Source organism: Montipora foliosa, chromosome 13, assembly GCF_036669935.1.
Source record: "Montipora foliosa isolate CH-2021 chromosome 13, ASM3666993v2, whole genome shotgun sequence".
Lineage (NCBI taxonomy): Eukaryota > Metazoa > Cnidaria > Anthozoa > Scleractinia > Acroporidae > Montipora > Montipora foliosa.
Window position 1 is genome coordinate 16,279,292 of NC_090881.1, and position 20,000 is coordinate 16,299,291.

Sequence of the window (20,000 nt, forward strand, 5' to 3'; positions counted from 1 at the left end):
AAACTAAATATCTTCGTCTTATTTTTACACCACGCCATCAATTTTTGAACTGACCAGTCGCATTGGGTGTTTAAAATGTTCGTAAAACGCATTGAAGAAATAGCGTGAAGTGTAAAATGTGGTCGACAAAGCCTAGATGAACCTATGCCAAGCCATGCTTTCTCAGATCGCTCTGTCGCCTTTGATATAGCTTGAAACCAAATGTGTATTTGTCCGGTCACGCTAAAAATTGAATTTATACTCTTTTTTTATGAGAGCTTCTAATTTTGGGGCAGAGGCTGAACGTTCTTATTCTTTTGGCGATTCGAGCCTGAAAACGTTCTTAACATGTTCTTAAAGTTGTGTGGTATACTAAGTTCGACTACAAACTGAGTTCAAGTTGTCCTTTAGTGTATCATGCACTTGTTGATTTGCACTCACGTGATCAGCATATGAAAACGCATAATAATAGAATTCAATTCCGGGAGGATTGGGTCGAGACACCAACATGGCCGCCGTATCTCTGTTTGGAGACACTAACATGGTGGCCGTGACGTCATGTGATAAACCACCTTGTTAATGTTAAAAAAATATCCCCAAAACGTCCTCCCAAGGACGTATATATACGTCCTATGTTTTGTCACGCAACGACCGACAACGTATATATATACGTCCTCAAATAAGAAACATTGTTCTGTTAGCTTATAGTTTCATTTTATCATGAAAAAAACCTGTAACCGAGGCTTTCGGCATCCTCAATAGGCCAGTTTCGTATTCTCACGGTTAGACTGGATCTAGCATGAAATGTAGGCTAATGTGGGTGAAATCATTTCCAGGTGAAAAGAAATCCGCCGCATTAGCCTCCATTTCATGCTCGATACAAGCCAATACGAAACTGACCTATTAAAACCTCCTTGTACCTGATGGAGGATTAGACTAGTACTAAATTAAAGTCAATGCATGCATGGTATGATATTTAAGGGAGGTCGACTTCAATAAAAGGAATTACTTATCCCTCTGACCTTGCAAATACCTCGCAAAATGTCTTTTTGTATAAACTGGACAAATGTTACACTACTGTATCAACAACAATAATGTTCCCTTGTTCTTACCGCTTAAGTAAGCCAACACAAGAGATGGTTGCAACTCAGTAGCGACTTTTGCGTCCTCCAGCGAATAAATGTAATTCCCTGTAGAAGAGACGATGATGAGAACTTTGGGCAGAAACAACAAATATTATTCTAACGCATTTGGCAAGCCAACGGAGGGATTCGATCATAAAGCCGAGAAGACCGTATTGTTCTCGTTCTTTTTTTTTTTTTGTAGAGGATTATTGTAAATCTTAATACTTCGTTTATATTAAAAGTTCATTTCGCTTAAGTCGGCTCAAACCAGTTTCAACGATTCCAAGTAACGCTCTTATTAAAAGGATTGGAACTACAACGCAGTATCATGTATTAGCAATGTTGTGGTACCAAATGAAACACGAATTATTGTTGAACAACATGCAGTCATTATTGTGACGTAATATGTCACCGTGGCAACAGGTAAGCCCTGTCAAAAACACTCTTTACTTTGTCTTTAGTTCCTTATATCTCAAAAACGAACTCGGTGACCCCAATTTTTTATTTCTGAAAAGTAATCAGAAGGGCAAGATGAAACTTTCTGCAAAGTTAAAAAAAAAATCTGTATAGCGGATTGAGAGCCACCTTAATTCTGTGATTTTTTTTAAAGGTGGCTCTGATTCTCCTGTACAGAAATTTTCCAAATCGGCCGAAAGTTTCGTCTTGGCCTTCTGATCACTTTTCAACAATAAAAAATGGGGGTCACCAGTTCCTTTTTGAGATACGAGCAAATAAATCCAAAATATAGGGTGTTTTTGCCGGGCCTTTTCGTTGCCAAGGCAACTTATTACATCACAATACAATACATCTTGTTTAAAAATAATCGATGTTTCATATGGTACCGTAACATTGCTATACAGTGTTGTCGCGTGATTTGTTCTGAAGGGAGTGTCTTCGAAGGTTGAAACTGTTTTGAGCCACCTTAAATGTAGCATGTTTAAGGAAGGATGGAGTTGGGTTCAAAAGAAACTCTGGTGCTGCGCATGCGTCGGTGGGGAATGTAACACGAAAAATTCGCTTTTATCCAGGGAGTTAAGGAAGGTAAATAAACCACCTTAAGAAAGATTTGCGGGGTGGCGTTTTGAGCCTTGGGTCTTCTTCAGGGGGCTAACGAAGGCTAGCGTATGTTTAACAGGTAGAATGCCTGTTGCCGTGTGTCCGTTCAGTAATAGATCACAGATGACGTCAAAATGTGGTAAGAACCAAAAAAGCTGCACACGAGGCGATAGTGGAGTGTATCACTGATGTTCTTACCACACTTTGACGTCTTCTGTGATCTACCGGTATTACAGAACAGACGCAAGGCAAAATGGAATCTATTTGTTCAGGTTCAGTATAAAATAAAGAATTAAAAAGATTTTGATGGTGACGTCAGCTATGGGTCTGTCCTCTAATAGATGATTGGTGAGAATAAATGCATGCATTATTGAGGCTAAAGATGCGACCAGGTGGTTAGTTACAAAGCATGGTAGACTTGACCTCAGAACCTCCAAATTCGAGGCCAAAAGGGATCGGAGCGGGATTGGAACCAGGCACAAAACGCAAGTGAATCCAACACCCTCATTACGGCATCACGTCGTCTTCCGAACAAGGCGTTTTTAAGTGACTCGACCAGCGTTCATATTAGGCTTCCCAAAGAGTATTCGCATGTAACCAGATACCAATTCGGAGGAAATAGGCCATTTTACAGTTGTTTGATCAGTGACCTAGCCTATGAATGGCTGCGAAGCTGCCGGTGACCTTGTATTGATAAAGACCTCGATGCTTTTATCATGTAAATCGCGTTGTTGTAATTCTAATTAGTCTACATTAACATTACAAAAGCACGAAGTTTTGTATCAAAGCAGGGTCACCAGCAGCCTCGCTTCCATTCTTAGGCCAGCTAACCTAGCTACAACTGTAAAATTGTCTATGAGCTTGGTACATCTTCTTTGATTTGCAATTTATTATCAACTTTTGGTTTTTGTATAATCTCACGCGGTTAGACTGGGACGAGCATGTAATGGAGGGTAGTGTGGAAGAAGTATCCATGCATCAGCCTCCATTCTATGCTCGTCCATGCCCTCCCATTAAACTGGCTTACAAGACTGATTTTTCTGATGTTTGCGAGTTGGAAGTTGTAAAAAGGTCTAAGAACTTTTAACACGCTGGCGTTGCGAAAGTTCTAAATCGTTCGCTTACACAGCCCAACACTTTCTTCAAGATCCGCTGACCGTTGTAATTTTGCGCTAAAATTTGTCGCCAGTTGTACGAGTCGACCCACTTCTCCCCTCCCCCCTGAGAAAAGCATGGATAATAGTAAACAACAACAAACAACTCACCCAAACTAAAATGTGCTTTTGCTCTGTTGCTGTAAAGTTTGGCCTTATGGAGCTCATCTTTGCAGTTAACCGCAATTCCTTCTGTGTAAACTCGTATGGCTTCGCTAAAATCTTTCCCTCTGCATATTTCATTCCCTTTTATCAGGAAAGCATTTGCTTTAGCTAAAAAGAAAACGAAATAAACACAAGTTTTGAGGGAATTTTCGATAGAGCACACGGTAAAGACAATGGAGAAGTATTGCATCGGGTCTACGGAAAACGGCAAAGTGGTCAGGCAGAAATTTGCGTTTTTCTAAAATTCAAGGAAACGTGCTTGATTTTAGCTGATTCCTTGAGACTGCAGATGTCGAGGAGCTTCTCAAAAAGAGAGAAATGTTAGAAAAAGAGAAATTACATGATTTAAGGACAAGAAGTAGCGTGTCGTTTGCAGTTTCACTTGGACGCGATGCTACATTTCTCCAATGATAAGTCTAGTTTTCAAGACTACAATCTTGGACAAAACTCTTTGCGAAAATGACACACACTACTTTAAGTCATTCCCTTAGTTGCCTGTGTGATAAAGGATTGACTTCTCCATACCTTCCCCTTCCCCCTAATCCAATGTTGGTTAAGAAACGGCAAAAGGCCTGCACAGCATTTTTCACCACATTATAAACATTGGTATCGAAACATTCGATAGCTTGGATTTACTGGATTTACTGTTGAAATTTTCTTGATAATGATGACAGGATGTCATCGAAACGTCGAAATCTCTCCGCGTTAGTTTTTCTCATAAATAGAAGACTTTAGACTTAAAATTTTTCCCAAGAGCTTTGTCCAAGATTATAGATCTGCAAAGTCTTTTTTTGTTACTTTCACAAAAACCCTACAGATTTGGCTACCAGTTCGAGATTCAATACGGGAACTAATTTTTTATCCATCGCAAACAATCAATCCCGAACCTACTTTTATTTTCTTAACAAGATCCGATAAGCAAAAAAGGAGGAGAAACGCTCAGATGATGCCATAGACCTCTCTCATAATGGCCGCCAAATAAAATATTCTTCTGTTTGAATTCTAATAAGCCCTTCTAACCTCGCTACGACGCGCAAATTTCAAAAGATTTTTTATGACAAAATGGAGAGTTGGACAATTTTACACTTGGCTCGACAACGAAGGACAGTTCAAGCAGGTTTAAAGCTTTAGACAAACAAGTTTAAGATTACACCCAAGAAAACAAATTAAAAGCACTCGGGCAAAAACTGAAGAGATTATCTCAAGCATTTTTTTCAAATATTTATCGCCAGGCTTTAGCAGGAGCCAACAAAATGCTTTGACTTCACTACCAAATAATTAACTTTCGTCTTGTCGACCCGGCTTGATTATTTGGTGCGACTCGTCGCAACAATTCGCCTTGTGTGACAGGGACAATTTCGTGAAAATCATTGTCGCGGCGGCAGAACTTTGTCGCCGCGATCAGTCGCACGAATTCAAACCAGTTTGAACTCGTGCGACTTATCGCAGCGACAAAATTAGCGATAGCAGCGTTGTCGCATCGTGTGTACAGTTCCGGCAACAAGTCGTTGCGACAAAATATAAATGAACCAATGATAGAGCGTCATATGGTCAGCCATATCAAATTACCAACCTAGTTCACATTCCCCCTCATACGAGATCACTGCGTATGCACCGAACATGGCGTGGTGTCGCAGCGACTTGTTTTGCAAGTAGTAAACACGGAGCAACTTGTTGCAGAGACCTGTCGCCTAGTGCGTCTCGGCCTTCAAGGTTGCAAAAACATGAAAACAAAGCTGGTTTTAATGAGAGGTAAAATCGTGCTGCAAGTGAAGTATGGTTTACATTATAGTAAATTTTTATTTTCCTATGCAAAACGATGTAAGATTACCAAATTCAAAATTTTGTCTCGAACGTCGGCACACAACGGTAAAATGTTCATCCTTGCCTTTTATTGGATAAAAAACATCTTCCGCTTGTCCCACGACAAATTTTAAAATGCTTGACTTTGTTCAGAATTTGAAATTCAGGGAAGCTTAGCTAACCTTCCCAGAACTCTAAAGAACAAAGACGGTGAATGACAGCCATTATTTTATGGAAAATTACGCAGTAACAATTAAACTGGAATCAGGAATTGGTGGTCTCACTTCTTCCATAGTTAATGCATGGAGAGGGTTATGAAACTCGACAAGTTCCTTTGTTTGATGTTTTTGTCCGTATTTTTGGCCTTGACCCTGCACAAAACACACCTTTTTTCGATACGATAACCAATCAAATCCTTCGATTGAATTATGTGCGACTAATTTGGGAACCCGTGCGAGACCCAAACAAAAGATTGTACAGGGTCACGGTCAATTCAACATTCAACATCAGACCCTTTTGCAGATACGGCGGCCATTTTGATTTTTATTGTATCGAAAGACACTATGGGATGCTCAGGGGGAAAATTAATACGTTTTGCCCCCTGGGCATCCCATAATAGTTATTTGAAACAATAGAAATCAAATTGGCCACCGTATCTGCAAAAAGGTCTACTGCGACAACATTGTTAACGCTTTTGAAGGTTTTAAGGTTTCATAATCAGTCCCTCGATTAACTATGCTTCTTCCAAAGCTTTCAATGCCTGGAGAATGCAAATCAAGGGGTCCCCTTCCTGTACTCGTTAACTTCTGGTTTGTTACTTGAAATGGCTGCGTTAACATTCGAGGTATGGGACATGTAGAATAAGCCTGCCGTTGTTAACAACCCGAGTAGTGAATTCGGACCTGGTTTGTTTTTTAGCATCAGCATACAGACTGAAAGCAAGCAGCATACTCGAACTCACCTTTCAAGGTTTCTTCGTCGGAATCCAGCGTTCCTGTCTCGGCAACTGAGTTGATATCGGATCCATTTGCTTTCTCAGCCATGTGCACTGGCAGTTCTGTTTAGAGGCCTTACGTTTTAAAAGATATAAAGAGATAGTTCTTTAAAATTTGATTTGTGTATGCACACAAACAAGAACTATCAGATTATGACATCAGTGTTGGAGTAACCATAGTATGAGTTCATAACCAGCCATTTTATAGTTGTATTCCCCATGAGAAAACTGCTGATGATTATGGGAATGAAACATTTGTTCAAAACATTTGAGTTCTGTGTGGATGGGAAATACCCGTAGCAGGAAGCACTTCATGAATACATAACCCCCTCAACAAGGACAATTTTATTTATAACAAGTTTTACTTGCTCGAGTGGTTGAAAAATCTGATGGTGTGGCCGACTCGTCAAAATTAAAAGATATTAGACCCCAAGCCCCTCTCGTCAAGATCAAGATGGCGACGAGTTTGAGTATGACTGAAAAATGGATACTCCAAAATAAGTTGAGACACTTCGTGACACATATACAAGGGCAACATTTGGTGACGTTACGTGGCAATACCAGACAACCACAGTGTTAATCCGCCTTTGCAGATAAACAACACTCTGTTTACGCAGAGAATAACTGCTGGATTAGGCACTGATCTTTAGTAATTAGGGTTAAGCGCTGACTCGAAACTTTATATTTAGTAAGATCGTTTGGTACTTTATATACACGAAACTAAGTGTCCCCGGCCTTAGTATTTCTGGTCACGACCCTCAGTGTGTCTCCGCGTTCCAACCTTATTTCCGTCTCAAAGATAAATGAGTTTTTTCCGAGTACATGTATCTCTTAAATTCTAGCTCGTTCTTTGAACTGCTGTAAATTTAGCGACATTTCATGCGAACAGAAATTACAAACACGTGGACGTAATTTCTGGGAGAGATGTCAGAATGGTGATTTAAAAATCAGTTTCCTTTTGCGAAACTACTGTAGATAGATCCAGAAAGTAACCCGGTTGTGTCTGTAGGATGATTAATTACATTAAAAAGAAAAAGTTTCCCGGTTGAGACTCGATAAACCGTGAAGGAGCGTAAAAACCTGGCATCAGAAGATGTAGACTTTCGAAAAGTCCTTCGTCTAGATACGCGCGGAACGAAGGACTTTTCATAATTGATTGGCGCCAATTTAGCGACCCAAAAGCTGGTCGCTGAGCTAGGCCAATCAGAGTAGTCCTCGTGGACCCCAGGGGATAGAGTTGTCAATCAAAATTTGCCACACGCAGTGAAGCTTGATTTTCAAACATGCTACTAAAGCCCTGGCAAAACTATCGAACAAAGTTGGATCCAACATCCAACATTGTTGGATGTGAATGTTGAGATAGTGGCAAAACTGTATCCAACATTGCTAGACGAAACAAGCTACCGGTGCACGTTGGCGCTAAATTTGAAAATATGGCGCTAACACACAAACGAAAAGCTCTTATAGCGTTTATGGTTCTCGAGCTGTTAGGGGGCCCAAATGACCGTGTCAAGCGAGGGAAAACTAGTGAATGGCTAAAAGAACGATCCGAAAAGGGAATTTTCCAAACTGTAATACAATTATCGCTGCAGGATACGCCTGCATTTAAGGAGATGATGAGAATGAGCCCGGATCAGTTCAAAGAAATTTTGAACGCAATTGAACCGGACATATGCAAACAGAGCACCAAAATGGGCGGTGAACCGATTATTCCCTCTGAAAGGCTAGCTTTGACGCTCAGATTTCTGGCTACTGGCGAGAGTTTTCGATCCCATCATTTTCAATTTAGGATCAGCAGACCTGCAGTATCATATATTGTGACGGAAGTGTGTGAAGCAATAACCAAAAGGCTGGGCCCTTCTTACTTAAAAGTGCCTTCGTCTGAGCAGGAATGGCTACAGATTGCAAAACAGTTTGAAGAGAAAAGGAACTTTCCGAATGCTTGGGAGCCATCGACGGGAAGCATATTACCCTCCAACCTCCTCCAAACTCGGGATCTCATTATTATAACTGTAAACCGTCACACGCACTCCATTGTCCTATTGGCTATTGCTGGTCCCGATTGTGACGTTCTCTATGCAGATGTGGGAACTAATGGCCGCGTATCAGATGGTGGCATATCGAATAAGTGTTGCTTTCTTAAGGCACTTGAAGGAAACAAGTTGGGAATTCCACCAAGTAGGCCACTACTGCCATCTTTGTTTTCCAAATGACGCGAGAAGCCTAGGCTTGAAAATAAAATAGCGATTCTTGATTGGCTGGCAGAGCGAACGTGACCTGCTTCAGGATACAACTTTGTTGGAAGGGCGGCAAAACACTCTAACATTTTTTCGTTGTTGAGCAAAATGTTTGATCAAAAGCAAACTCTATCCAACATTCGATCGGGCAAAAATTGTTGGACAAACAGCCTCCAACATAGGCGGCCAAACGGTCCAACAATGTTGGATCGAGCAAAGTGTGAAGGTTGAATCCAACTTTGTTCGATAGTTTTGCCGGGGCTTAAGGCTACCGGATATTCCAAATTACGCGACCATCAAAGGAAAATAATTGAAGAATATCTGTCTTGCATAGATCTGTTTGTGTCTTCTCCAACCGGAGCTGGGAAAAGTCTGACCTTTGAACTAGTCCCGTACGCTTTTGGTCGTTCACTTGGAGCGGGTGGCAATGCTATCGTCTTCGTAATTCTTCCACTGATTTCACTCACGAAAGATTTGGTCTCTAGCCGGTCGCTATTTAGGAGACAACACATTTAAAATCTTAAGTATAAACAGGTGTCTGGAAGTCCCGAGGCGATTCTCAACGACTATCAACACATTTTTTGTCGAATGGAACAAAAAATTTTGAAATGCATGTGTATTCATCGACGAGAGGTCCGAGAGTCATTGCATCGCTAAATGGTAAGCTTAAGTCAGTCACTAAGATGTATCTTTTAATCCCGGTCTAGTACGTCTCCTACACGTAAGCGTACCTGATCTTTCATGAGTGAAATCAATTGACTTTCTTGACGATTCGAAGCTTTCCCTTACTTGCTAATCTTTCGAATATATTAGTCTTTCGTTTCTATCAGCACAAATCAAAGCACAAGTGTTGGTCCAGAAAATACCACTGGAGATCTCCTTTCCAAGCGGCGACTCGGGATTGAAAAAAAGCTTTCGTTTTATTTCATCTTTGTTTCTGATACCTTTAGCACAAAGTTAACAAATTTCCTCTTTCCATTTCGTAGAAACAAACATGTTCGACTGTTTTCGTCCGATTGCGCCATCAAGTTCAGGGCTTGCGAATGACGTCATCCCCTTTTTGGCGCGACTTTGCAAGCGAGACAAGTCGACCTCTCGCGACTTCGTCGCTCGCTCATTCACTTCGCGTACGAAAAATCACTTCTGGGGTTATCGTGAGGTCGACTTGTGGCGAGTCTACAGAAGATGTGGTTAGTTTTGACTCCAAATATACGTAAAAGGCGTCGCCCCTCTGAAAGAAACATATTTGGCTAAGTTGTAAGAAAATCTATACTCTGTAAACTACACTCTACGTAGTTTTTTTTCAAACTCGTGATTCACATCAAACAACATGGCGGAAGTGAAAAAAGGACTTTCCATTGCGAATTTGAAGAGCATTTCGTAGAATAAGCTATCAAATTTGCCCTTGCACTTTCTTAAGACCTTAAATTCCATTTAAAGATCAAGTGGCTGGCAATACAGTCGGGAAACAATTACGCGATCTTAGTCACAGTACAACCGGTTTAGTGAGCAAAAAATTGGGGCCAAATCAAGCCGTCAATTGTGAATCACAAATGTTTTGTTTATTATTTTCAATGTGATCTGTGTGATGCAGATTATGTTGGGTATACAGCCCGACACCTTGACCAACGCATTGCTGAACACAAAAATTCGGCAATCGGCCGACATTTTTTGAAAGCTCACCGCCGGTAGGAAAAATCTTTTGAAAGATTGCGAATTTTCCGTTAGAGTTTTTTTTTCTTTATAAGTAGTATATTTAACTTCGTTGATAAGAAAATTTGCTTTATATTTTTACAGTACTTCATTGAGGTCGACGCTAGGCTTGAAATGGGAGTGAATTCAGTGTCGCTCGAGTGTAAAGTGAACCGAGGCTATGAAAAGAAAACTCGCTCAACACAATTTGAATTAATTCTTTATGAAACAAAAAGATGAAGAAATAAGTTATCAAGGAACCGATCAAACAAATGAAAGCCAAAACGAATTAAAAGAAGGAGAGAAAATGAGGAAAATACAACTCTGACATGTGTTAGTCCTGTTGGATCCCAAGATATCATATGACGTGGGGTTTGATATACTCACTGCTCTATCACTGAAGTAATTCAGCGTTTTCGGCGGCTCCGCATTGTAAGAAGCTGTAGAATTTTTAGAATGACCATAAAACAGAGAAAAAATAGCTAAGGCAATAAAACGGAAGAAAACCATAACCAAGAAGAAAATCTTGCTGCTTTTCTTCCACGGACGCCGTCGAAGCAAAACCCATATTTTCCAAGAAGACTGTATTTTTCAATGGATGGAACCCGTGCTGGATTGTATTTTAGTGCTTCCAGTTCATTTTAAGCTAAAATATGTTATAGAGCCGACGAAACTGAAACTGGAAAACCGAGAATACGATGCGCCATATGTATCCTCCACAGAAAAACTCTCTGATTACGAAATTACATTATGTCATGGTATACTCACCTTAAACACAGCTATTTTTCACTGAAATTTGGCTAAGAAAATCATAAAACTGATTATCGTCAATTCATTTAGCCTCACATTGAACTGCAACAGTTTCCCCACTTCGCTATTTTCAACAACTTAAATATAGTGATATTCAACACCTGAGCACTCGCTAGACACCGGAAGTTTGATTAAACAGTATCCCTACTTCTCAAAACAAGCATGAGATTCTGTCAACATTTTTTTTTTCATCGTTAATGTTCTTACTCCTGCGTAATTGGCCTACAAAAACGAGCATGCGCTGTAGTTCCAGTGGTTGACATTGCCAAACAAAATTGAAGCTTACATTTTCGCAAACTTTGCCCGTTTTGTAGACATATCCGGTACTCGAACAAACTGGATTCAATCCACACTCAATTGTTAATTCACACATGTTCACTCCGGGAATAAAATCCCAGTTGTTGATAAGCACTAGCAGTGGTTTTTGACAAGAGGAATCGCAAATTATGTGGAATTTAATGTTTGCAGAATGAATGAATTTCTGCAGAAATTCAGGGTTTTAACTAGGGTATTTGAGGGAAAGAGGCCTTCCCCCCCCCCCCCCCACCCCCTACAAAATTCCCAGGTTCCCCCCAAAAAATATTGTTATCATTACTGTATATAAGATTAAAAACTATATCGGAAAAATCATCCAGACGCTACAAGGTCAGTGCACATGAAGTAAGTATTGCCTGTCCAAGTACACTATATGACAAGGAACATGGAGTATTACAAACTGCTGGCGGCCTTACAAGAGGCTCCTTTACCGAGCTGTACATTGTGTTTATGAGTTGATTGGCGACAGCAACATTGTGAGAACGTGATCACGACTAAAAAATAAAATAAAATACACTGTAACATTTCAAGGGCACCCAGCGAGCAAATTAAGCCAAAAGCCTTTGAGAGACATTGTTAGGCTCCTTGTAATGTATAAGAACTGTATAAGAGATGTTTTTATCACCTAGAAAAATTTGATGTGTTCCGATTTCTTAGCTGAAAATTGAAGAGTCCGAAAAGTTTAGGGAATAATATCTCAATTTCAGAAATTGCTAGCTGAAAGTTACCTTCTAAGAACTTCCAACCCAACCGAAACTACCAGGTGACCTTTTTAAATGCCAAAAATTGCAAAAATATCCCTTCCGAAAACGTAAGGGACTACTTTTACCTGGCTGCGAATATTTTAGCCTATGTTTTAGTAAAAAGGTCTGTAGCTGTTTGGCAACGTAGAACCGAAATTATCAGAGCAGTTTTACTCTCCCGAACACATATTTCATCGAAGACTACCGTTTGGGGCCCCTGACATTTCTCAAAATTGTTTATTTATTTTTATATTAATTTATTTTAATATTAATTTATTTCATCAATTTGCCTATAAGGCGGGTGCTACACAAAAGAACAAATAGTCCTCTTCTTGGTGTATACACCGACCCAAACCACATGTTCAAAATAATATTGATAAACAGGAGCTAGTCAGAATCACGTCGTTTTCGCCTGTCAAAATCGTCTTCCCAAGAAAGTGTTTCGGTTCCAGTTTCAACTAAATATCAAAATAATTGGGCTGTGAACATTTTCGCCGAAAGAAAAAAGAAGGGTACAAGTGCCAGTTTTAGACTGCGGTGGACTTTTCAAAGACATTGCTAAAATGGATGATCTTTCGCTGAACTATCGGATCTCCAAATTCGTTTTACTATCCCCTGGCCTGGGCCCGGTTGTTCGAAAGCCGATTAACTTAATCCAGGATTAGCTTAAACTTTTGTTTCATGTTTTCAAGTTTTTGGTGAAAGTTTCTTTTGCTTATGTTTGTTTTTCAAGATTTACTTCTTCTAATGTAAAGTTTTGCCAAATGTCAGCGTTGAAAAGCATTTGTGAGTAGAGAAATAAACTTCTTGGTTAATTTTTAATCTGGGATTAGCGTTAATCGGGTTTTGAACAACCGGGCCCTGGAAAAGGTACCACGAAAGTTTTACGTTGAATAATCGGGAAATTTGAAATGCATTGAGTGCGGTAGTTTATTTGTTTCTTTTTTCGGAAGGTTTATTAGCATAAAGGTTCATTAAAATTCAAGTGATCAGTGGCTTGATCAGTTTTTGAACTAACTCGGGCATTTCTTGATCTGTAGTTTCATTAGGTATCAAGACACATGCACCTGACTAAAATAGGGCTCTCCGATTGGCTAAAAGTCTTATGACGTATTAATGAGTTTGAGAAGTACTTTTCAAAACAAAGCAAACCTAATGAAACTACAGATCATGACTTTTAGTCCGACTATAAAAGAAGAGAAATAGTGTTAAATCAGCCCGTTGGAAGTAGCGCGTTTAGTATTTATATTAGCCCTGATAATAGCTGTGATAATATCCTTGCTAACAAAAAAGACCGCTAAGTAAAGCTATGATCTTCGCAGTTATGAACGCAATTTTTGCAATTGCGTGCGTAGAGAAGCCTGAAAAATTCAGGATTTCAACGGGATTTGAACCTGTGACCTCGCGATTCCGGTGCGACGCTCTAACCAACTGAGCTATGAAGCCACTGACGTTGGGAGCTGGTCATTTGTGAGTTCTAATGGTCCCGTGAGGAACGAATCAATGATGAAATGGTATATATGAAATGAATCATATGTAAACTGCGGATATGAAATCAAGTGAAGCTATGATCTTCGCCCCCGTTTTCCTCAGACAGTTGATTTAGCATTTTCAATTCAAGACTGCAATCGTTGATTTAATGCAGAGAGAGAACAATAGGATTTCATGGGGGCCAGTAATTATTCATATATAATAACAGGTTATTAATGTATAAAATGTATTCGTTAACTTAATACCATAAAATGTACAGGATAACTGAAAGCAATGTTTGCAGCAGTACGGTCAGTATGATTTATGCAAACTGGCTTAGTTTAATATTTAGCATTTAGTTTAATATTTAATATTTCTGGATGCTTTTGTTGATATGTGCACAACAAGGTAAAGACGGAAGAGAAACAAGAAACTAGCGGGTGAAAAAACTGTGACCTTTTCGAACTTCTAAATGTCGATAGCCACAGTAACTGCAGTTTCTTTTACTGCAAACTGACGTTTCAGTTTTACATGTACCAGGCAAATACATCGACGCAAGTGGTACCACTGTTATTTTCCTCGGACAAATCTACCCAGTCCTGTCCATACCATATCTGCAATTCCTGGTTCTTCAACAAACGTAATGGACTGGTATGGCTGCTTAGAACAAGCTCTGTTGATCCTTGCTTTATTCCTTCAAGAACATAGAAGTGTTTGCCGTGGGATCCACCTTTGAACGCTTTCAAATCTTGCCCTGTTGGCAGAAGGGCTTTTTTGTTGGCATAAGTGATGATCGTCATAAATGTGTTGCTTGCATAGCCGTTTAAGTTGGTACAGCTCCAGTAGGAAGCGTCGTAGAGCGGTGTGGCATTTGATGGATCCACTTCTGTGCACGAGCTTCATGGCCTTTACATTTCCGGTTTTAGTCATGTTGAAGGCACCGTATTGATCATCTCGAGCTTTAAAGCAAACCGGATCTTCGTTGATTTTTTGCCACACCTCTGAACATAAAAAAAAAACATTGTTATACATGTTTTTTTGTAGAGCATTGCAACATCATCGACCAGCAACAAAAATTGTCATGATATCAATCGACTGCATGTACAAAGGAGTAGTTTGAACAAACAACTGTCTTGAATAGATTGCGACTTTTTCATTGGAAGCCCACGAATTCGAGTTGGAATCTTTGTTGCTCACTGCCCCGCTCTGATTGCAATAATTTATACCTGCATTGTGGTAGTTGCCAACTCGAAAGCTTGTTGTCTTTAGCCACTACACACTCTCCCTTGCAAGTTAAATTTCCTATTATCATCTCATTTTCTTCTTTTTTCACTTACTTATTCTTGCATTGTAATTTCCATTTTGAATAACTTACTTACTTACTTAATCCTCTTCGTGCTTGGTAGCACATAAGGCCGTAAGGCCATTTTGAATAAATGTGAATAATAAACTTCAACTTGAATTTGATCTTAATGGCTCTATTCTCTAGTTTTGAAAACAGGATGTTTTCGTGGGAAGAAAAGAAAAATATTGCCAGTCGGGCTGTTAAATGGCAGACATGTTGAGCCCAAAAGAGTTCATGTCAATAGAATTATCCGGTGAAGAAGTCAACAAGTTGTTGTATTCAAATGACTTTCTATATGGTAATGGTCATAGCAGCTCTAAGTAAGGAACTGAAGAATTTTCAAAGACGCCTGGAGAAAAGCTCCAGGTTTGCACATTACTGTCTTACTTTCATTTGTTGAGTTACTTAGTGCATGGCCTCAAACCGGAGTAGGAGATCTTCAAAGATTTGTATTTTGCACAAAAAGTACTAATAAGTAACACTGACCTTGACAAGTAGCTTGGATGGGCTGACCAGCATTTTCATCTGAGTATATCCAGTGCTTGCTGTCAACACTGACTTTGCTTCCTTCACTCGCTTTGATTTCGCCGCACGATTCAGCAGGAAGCTCTTGAATTGAGCCCAATGGCACTGCAGGCGAAATGTACAAAGCTTCATTAACTATCAGGAATGGCAGCAAATGCCGTACGGACCCAATGTTATCTAAGATTGAGTGGTTTTAAACTCAGCAAAAGTCCTCGAAACCACTTTAATAAACTCTCTTTTTTATTGGAACCATTTTATAACAACGTTCAGGCTGAGATGATGATCTAAAATTTTAAGAACTTACTAAGAAAATAAGAGGCTGAGAGACTGTGAAGAACGTCGGCTTTATTTTGCTCATTCGATTTGTTTTTGTCTTTGTGGTTAGCATAAACAAAGGTAAAATAAATGTAAAATTGTAGTCTAAAAGGAAAATTAACTTTTTTTTAACATTAACAATGTAGATTTTTTTATTGAATGATACAATAAAGAACAACTCAGTTTGTAGTCTCAGCGTTGACAAGTCGAGGGAAAGCAACACGTCAGGAGCCCGCGGCAGACTTTAAATGGCCCACGTAAACGACAGCGGTCGCTGCCAATCCTTTTTCAATCGTTTCAATTTGATGCCGGTTGAAAAAGTTGATCAACCAAACCAACCGAAAACGGTTTTTTTCCGAATAGAACACTAAAAAACCCAACCAACTAAAAACGGTTGATCCCAATAGAACACGACCTTAGTATACCACACAACTTGAAGAACAATGTTAAGAAACTTTCCAGGTTGGAATCGCAAAAAGATAAGAACCTTGAGCCTCAGGTTTATCCGAGTCAAACTCACTCCCAACCATATATGCCACTAGTCCAGTTCTGGACTCCCTCTCCTGGAACTGTAATAAGATGTCACAGGCCACACGTCAAACGAAGATAGACCATTTACCCACAATCGGCGTCAAAGTGAGTCTGTACAGCAATTTTATGAGGGAAATAACAGGGCTATTTGTTTTCAACAGACCCCCCTCCTTCCTCATTCAACGTTGTCTGTTTGTAGTCAAAGAGCACAGGAATAGGCCATTTCCGAGTTCAAGTCTGCCTCCTCTTCAAAGCGAGTCTACGTGCGAAGTCTTTGTGATGGTAATTAGTTCTACTTTACATATGAATGAAAACTAATTTTCATAACAAAAACTTCGCACTTAGACTCGCTTTGAAAATGAGGCAGGCAAGAACTCGGAAATGGCCTATTATGGGGAGGGGATTGGGTAGCCTAGCAAGGACAAAAGAGTTAAGAATGACGCACAAGTCCTGGAGAGGGGGGCACTTGGCATATTAAGGCGTGGGGATTCTCGTCGGAAATTTTGAATTAAAGCCCTAAAGGAGACCAATCTGGGCTTTATAAGCAAAGGTTTCGTAAAACATAAACAGCTAAAAATTAACGAAAGGAAAGAACGACGTTTCGGTGACATCGTGTCACCATTTTCAATTTCAAATGCATTTGAACCGAAACGTCGTTCTTTCCTATCCGGCTATCCGGGCTTTGCCCGGTCCAGGATTTTGTGGCCCCTAGAAGAGACCATATTTAAAACAAACGAGACTTTGAGGGCTACATATGGGCTACAGATGATGGCGTTTTTCCCAGAACACCCTAAGTAAGACCAAAATCCGGAATTTACACACCTAAGCAACACCTGGAACATCCAGGCTTTCATATGCGAGTCCCCCACCCGGGTGCACAAAGAATCTCAGAATTCCGTGGATAAATTATTAATGTCCCATACCTCTGTTGAATGCTCGCTTCATGTAGAATCGCTTTGAATCGGGTAAAAAGTCTTCGGGCCTGGCTTCTTTCGTTCTGTTGTTCAGCTCGCAAATGTTTCTGCCAATGATGACATTGTAGCTTTGGCACCTGACATCCTGGTGACATATCATGTAACATTCCGGTGGAAATTGAACCATGGCTGTTTTAAAAATGTGGCCTCTAAGAAACTTCCCATAAACAGAGTATTCGCTGTGACAATCTTGGTTAGCTACCCTAACAAGACCAATCCTTGTGATCAAAAAGACAGCTGAGAACCAAAATCGGGGGTTCATCTTTGCAAAATATTGCCCTGCAAGTGAATAACGTGAAATTTAGTGTTTAAACTGTTACCGCTTCGATTTTAAGGCTGTGGGCTCATTTGTTGTTCAGAACATTAGCTTTATGTGAAGACCTCTGCAATGAACCAGCAAAGACCAACCACAGTTCACTGAAAGACGAAAAATTTTCTATTTTGCATCACATTGGCCGAATGGTTTTATATAATTAGCTTCTGTGTAAGTTGGTTGCGAGTCTTGAACTACCGTGCAAGAGGTTATGTGTTGGAACCCCGGTCCGACGACCAACTCTAGGGGTATCCAAATAAATATGGAGACAGCCCTGCTTTGTAACATGATTAGATCTGCAAACTAAGAAAATTCGTGTCTTCTTGGGTTAGTATTGCTAGTTAATGCGTAACTTGAGCAGTTTTAAAAACTTTTGAATACACGTTTGGTTACGAATTCTTCATTTTACAAGGGAAAGTAACATGCGATTTCACTCTATGGCAAATTAATTACAAGGAGAGAACTTTTCTCTCCGTTGCCTAAGCCGGCCAACTTGCGGCCACAAACTGAATGAAAACACCGGCATTCACTGGGTTGCATCAGCAGGGGGGTTTGTCGTGCACTTTTGCCATCAAATTTATCAGCTCCTCACTCACGCATGGGGACCATGTTGACAACAAGTCGGCTAGAGCTAGCCCAACGATTCCTTCCTTGACCGGTCCGGGTTGCTCGTTTCTCGGTCCTTCCCCTCAATTCCTTGAACAATAAGATTTGAATTGGGTACAACATTGAGTTAGCCGATTTGGTCTATTGTTTATTTTTGTCGCAACACCTGATTTAAAAATGGACACTTTTCTTATGCTGATGGGGACAAATCAAGATTCTTCATTTTGGGTAATAGACCCTTGATCTTCTTCAACTTCGGCATCATCGAGCTTCGATCGGGATTTCCGGGCGAAGGATTAGATTTTTCACTAGCACTCATTTCTGAACAACCACCTTCCTCAACGATTGCGCACAATTGACCTTCCCGGTTCATGTGTTTTTTCTCACTTGACTCCAGAGCGAGCAATGACCAATGGCGAAACAGAATAAAATAATTCGCGGAAGTGATCTCAAAGTCACATCAAATCTAATACGAAGAGAGGTAAACATCTGAAGGATTTGCCCCTTGATTTTGATTTCATGAAATTTAGCGAATGAGAAATGCACATGCCAAACATTTCGCTTGGCAACAGATGAATCAACTCATTCACAGATGACTTGAATATTGGCTTCTAAGCAACACTTATTAGGTTTTAGGCTTGTCTCTTTGATGAATGCCCTTCCCATTGAGTCAAGAATTGTTTTAAAATCCTTACTTAAACTGGTAATAAATCGATTGACTGCATCTGTCACTAAGCAAATCTTTAAACGGCCAAACTGTGCTTATTGACAAAGCAATACTCAAAATGAATGTACTTACGAAACAAAATTACTTTACTGAGTTTACAAAAGAAATAAAGCGGCTTTTTTTGAAATATTACTAATAGGAAAGAGATATATGCACCACCTTACCGTTTCACTTAAATTTTCAAACAGATATTAAGTACCAAACAATTTCAACTTAAAAGCCTCGAATTAAAAGCCCGAAGCTTGAATTAAATAATTTTTACAGAGATCGCATTTCTTGTTGCATTTTGAACAACCCCCGTTTTCTTCTCCTTGATTTCTTCGAAATTTCAAAGTTCAGCTACTGGTCGTCATTATCCCATTCAACAAAAACTTTCTTGTTCATCGCAAAATGTAATTTATTTGGCCACTTGTGCCAAATGCAACCTGCGATATGTAGGCCCCACCTCGACTGAAGTTAAAGTAAGATTTCGTAACCACAAGTCGAACATGCTGAAGAACAAAAGAACTTGTGAATTTGCCATCCACTTTAATAACTCTGAACATGAAATTTCACAAATCAATTTCATCATTATCGAACAAATTAGGTCTTTTGAAAATTCTTTACATCTTGAACAAATGTTACTCACTAGGGAGGCCTATTGGACTGCGCAGTTATTTACCCTTAATCCTCATGGTCTTAACAAAAGGCGGGAATTTGGATCAAAACACCGCATTAATTACTACAATTGAGTAGTTGTGAGTTGACATTTTCCCAATATGATATTGGTCACTTATTTGTATTCACATCGCTATGTCACCTATAGTTCTTTATTTGTCTTTGATTGTCAAATCCATGTCACCTTGTAGCTTAGACCTTTGTTATAGTTCTTTATTTGTCTTTGATTTTCAAATCCATGTCACCTTTTTGCTAAGACCTTTGTTTTGTTACGTTTCCTTAATTTCAATATTTCTGCTCTGTATATATAAGCCTCTCTTTTTGTGATCTGCAATCATTGTAAATAATTTATTAGTTTTTAACTTTTAACCTGAAGAAGGCCGAACGGCCGAAACGTCGTGTATTAAACCCCGTCCCGTCCCGTTCTTCGCCGCTATTTTTACGTACACTAAACTATATATATAT

The 20,000-nt window shown here is 39.7% G+C and overlaps 1 protein-coding gene and 2 pseudogenes across 1 annotated transcript; 1 reads left to right on the forward strand and 2 right to left on the reverse strand.

The window, feature by feature from the left end:
• Positions 1-6,324, reverse strand: part of LOC137981768 (tetratricopeptide repeat protein 28-like) — a 37,261-nt pseudogene extending 30,937 nt beyond the window's left edge.
• Positions 6,325-7,708: 1,384 nt separating this feature from the next.
• Positions 7,709-8,488, forward strand: LOC137981769 (uncharacterized). Its single transcript, XM_068828820.1, has one exon. It carries the CDS (start codon positions 7,709-7,711, stop codon positions 8,486-8,488), a length of 780 nt encoding a protein of 259 aa, XP_068684921.1.
• Positions 8,489-12,976: 4,488 nt separating this feature from the next.
• LOC137982320 (uncharacterized) lies at positions 12,977-17,494 on the reverse strand (annotated as a pseudogene).
• Between the last annotated feature and the right edge of the window lie 2,506 nt (positions 17,495-20,000).

What these genes read in the sequence shown, in the direction of transcription:
- LOC137981769 (XM_068828820.1), top strand. Translation starts at nt 7,709, where the DNA reads ATGGCGCTAACACACAAACGAAAAGCTCTTATAGCGTTTATGGTTCTC.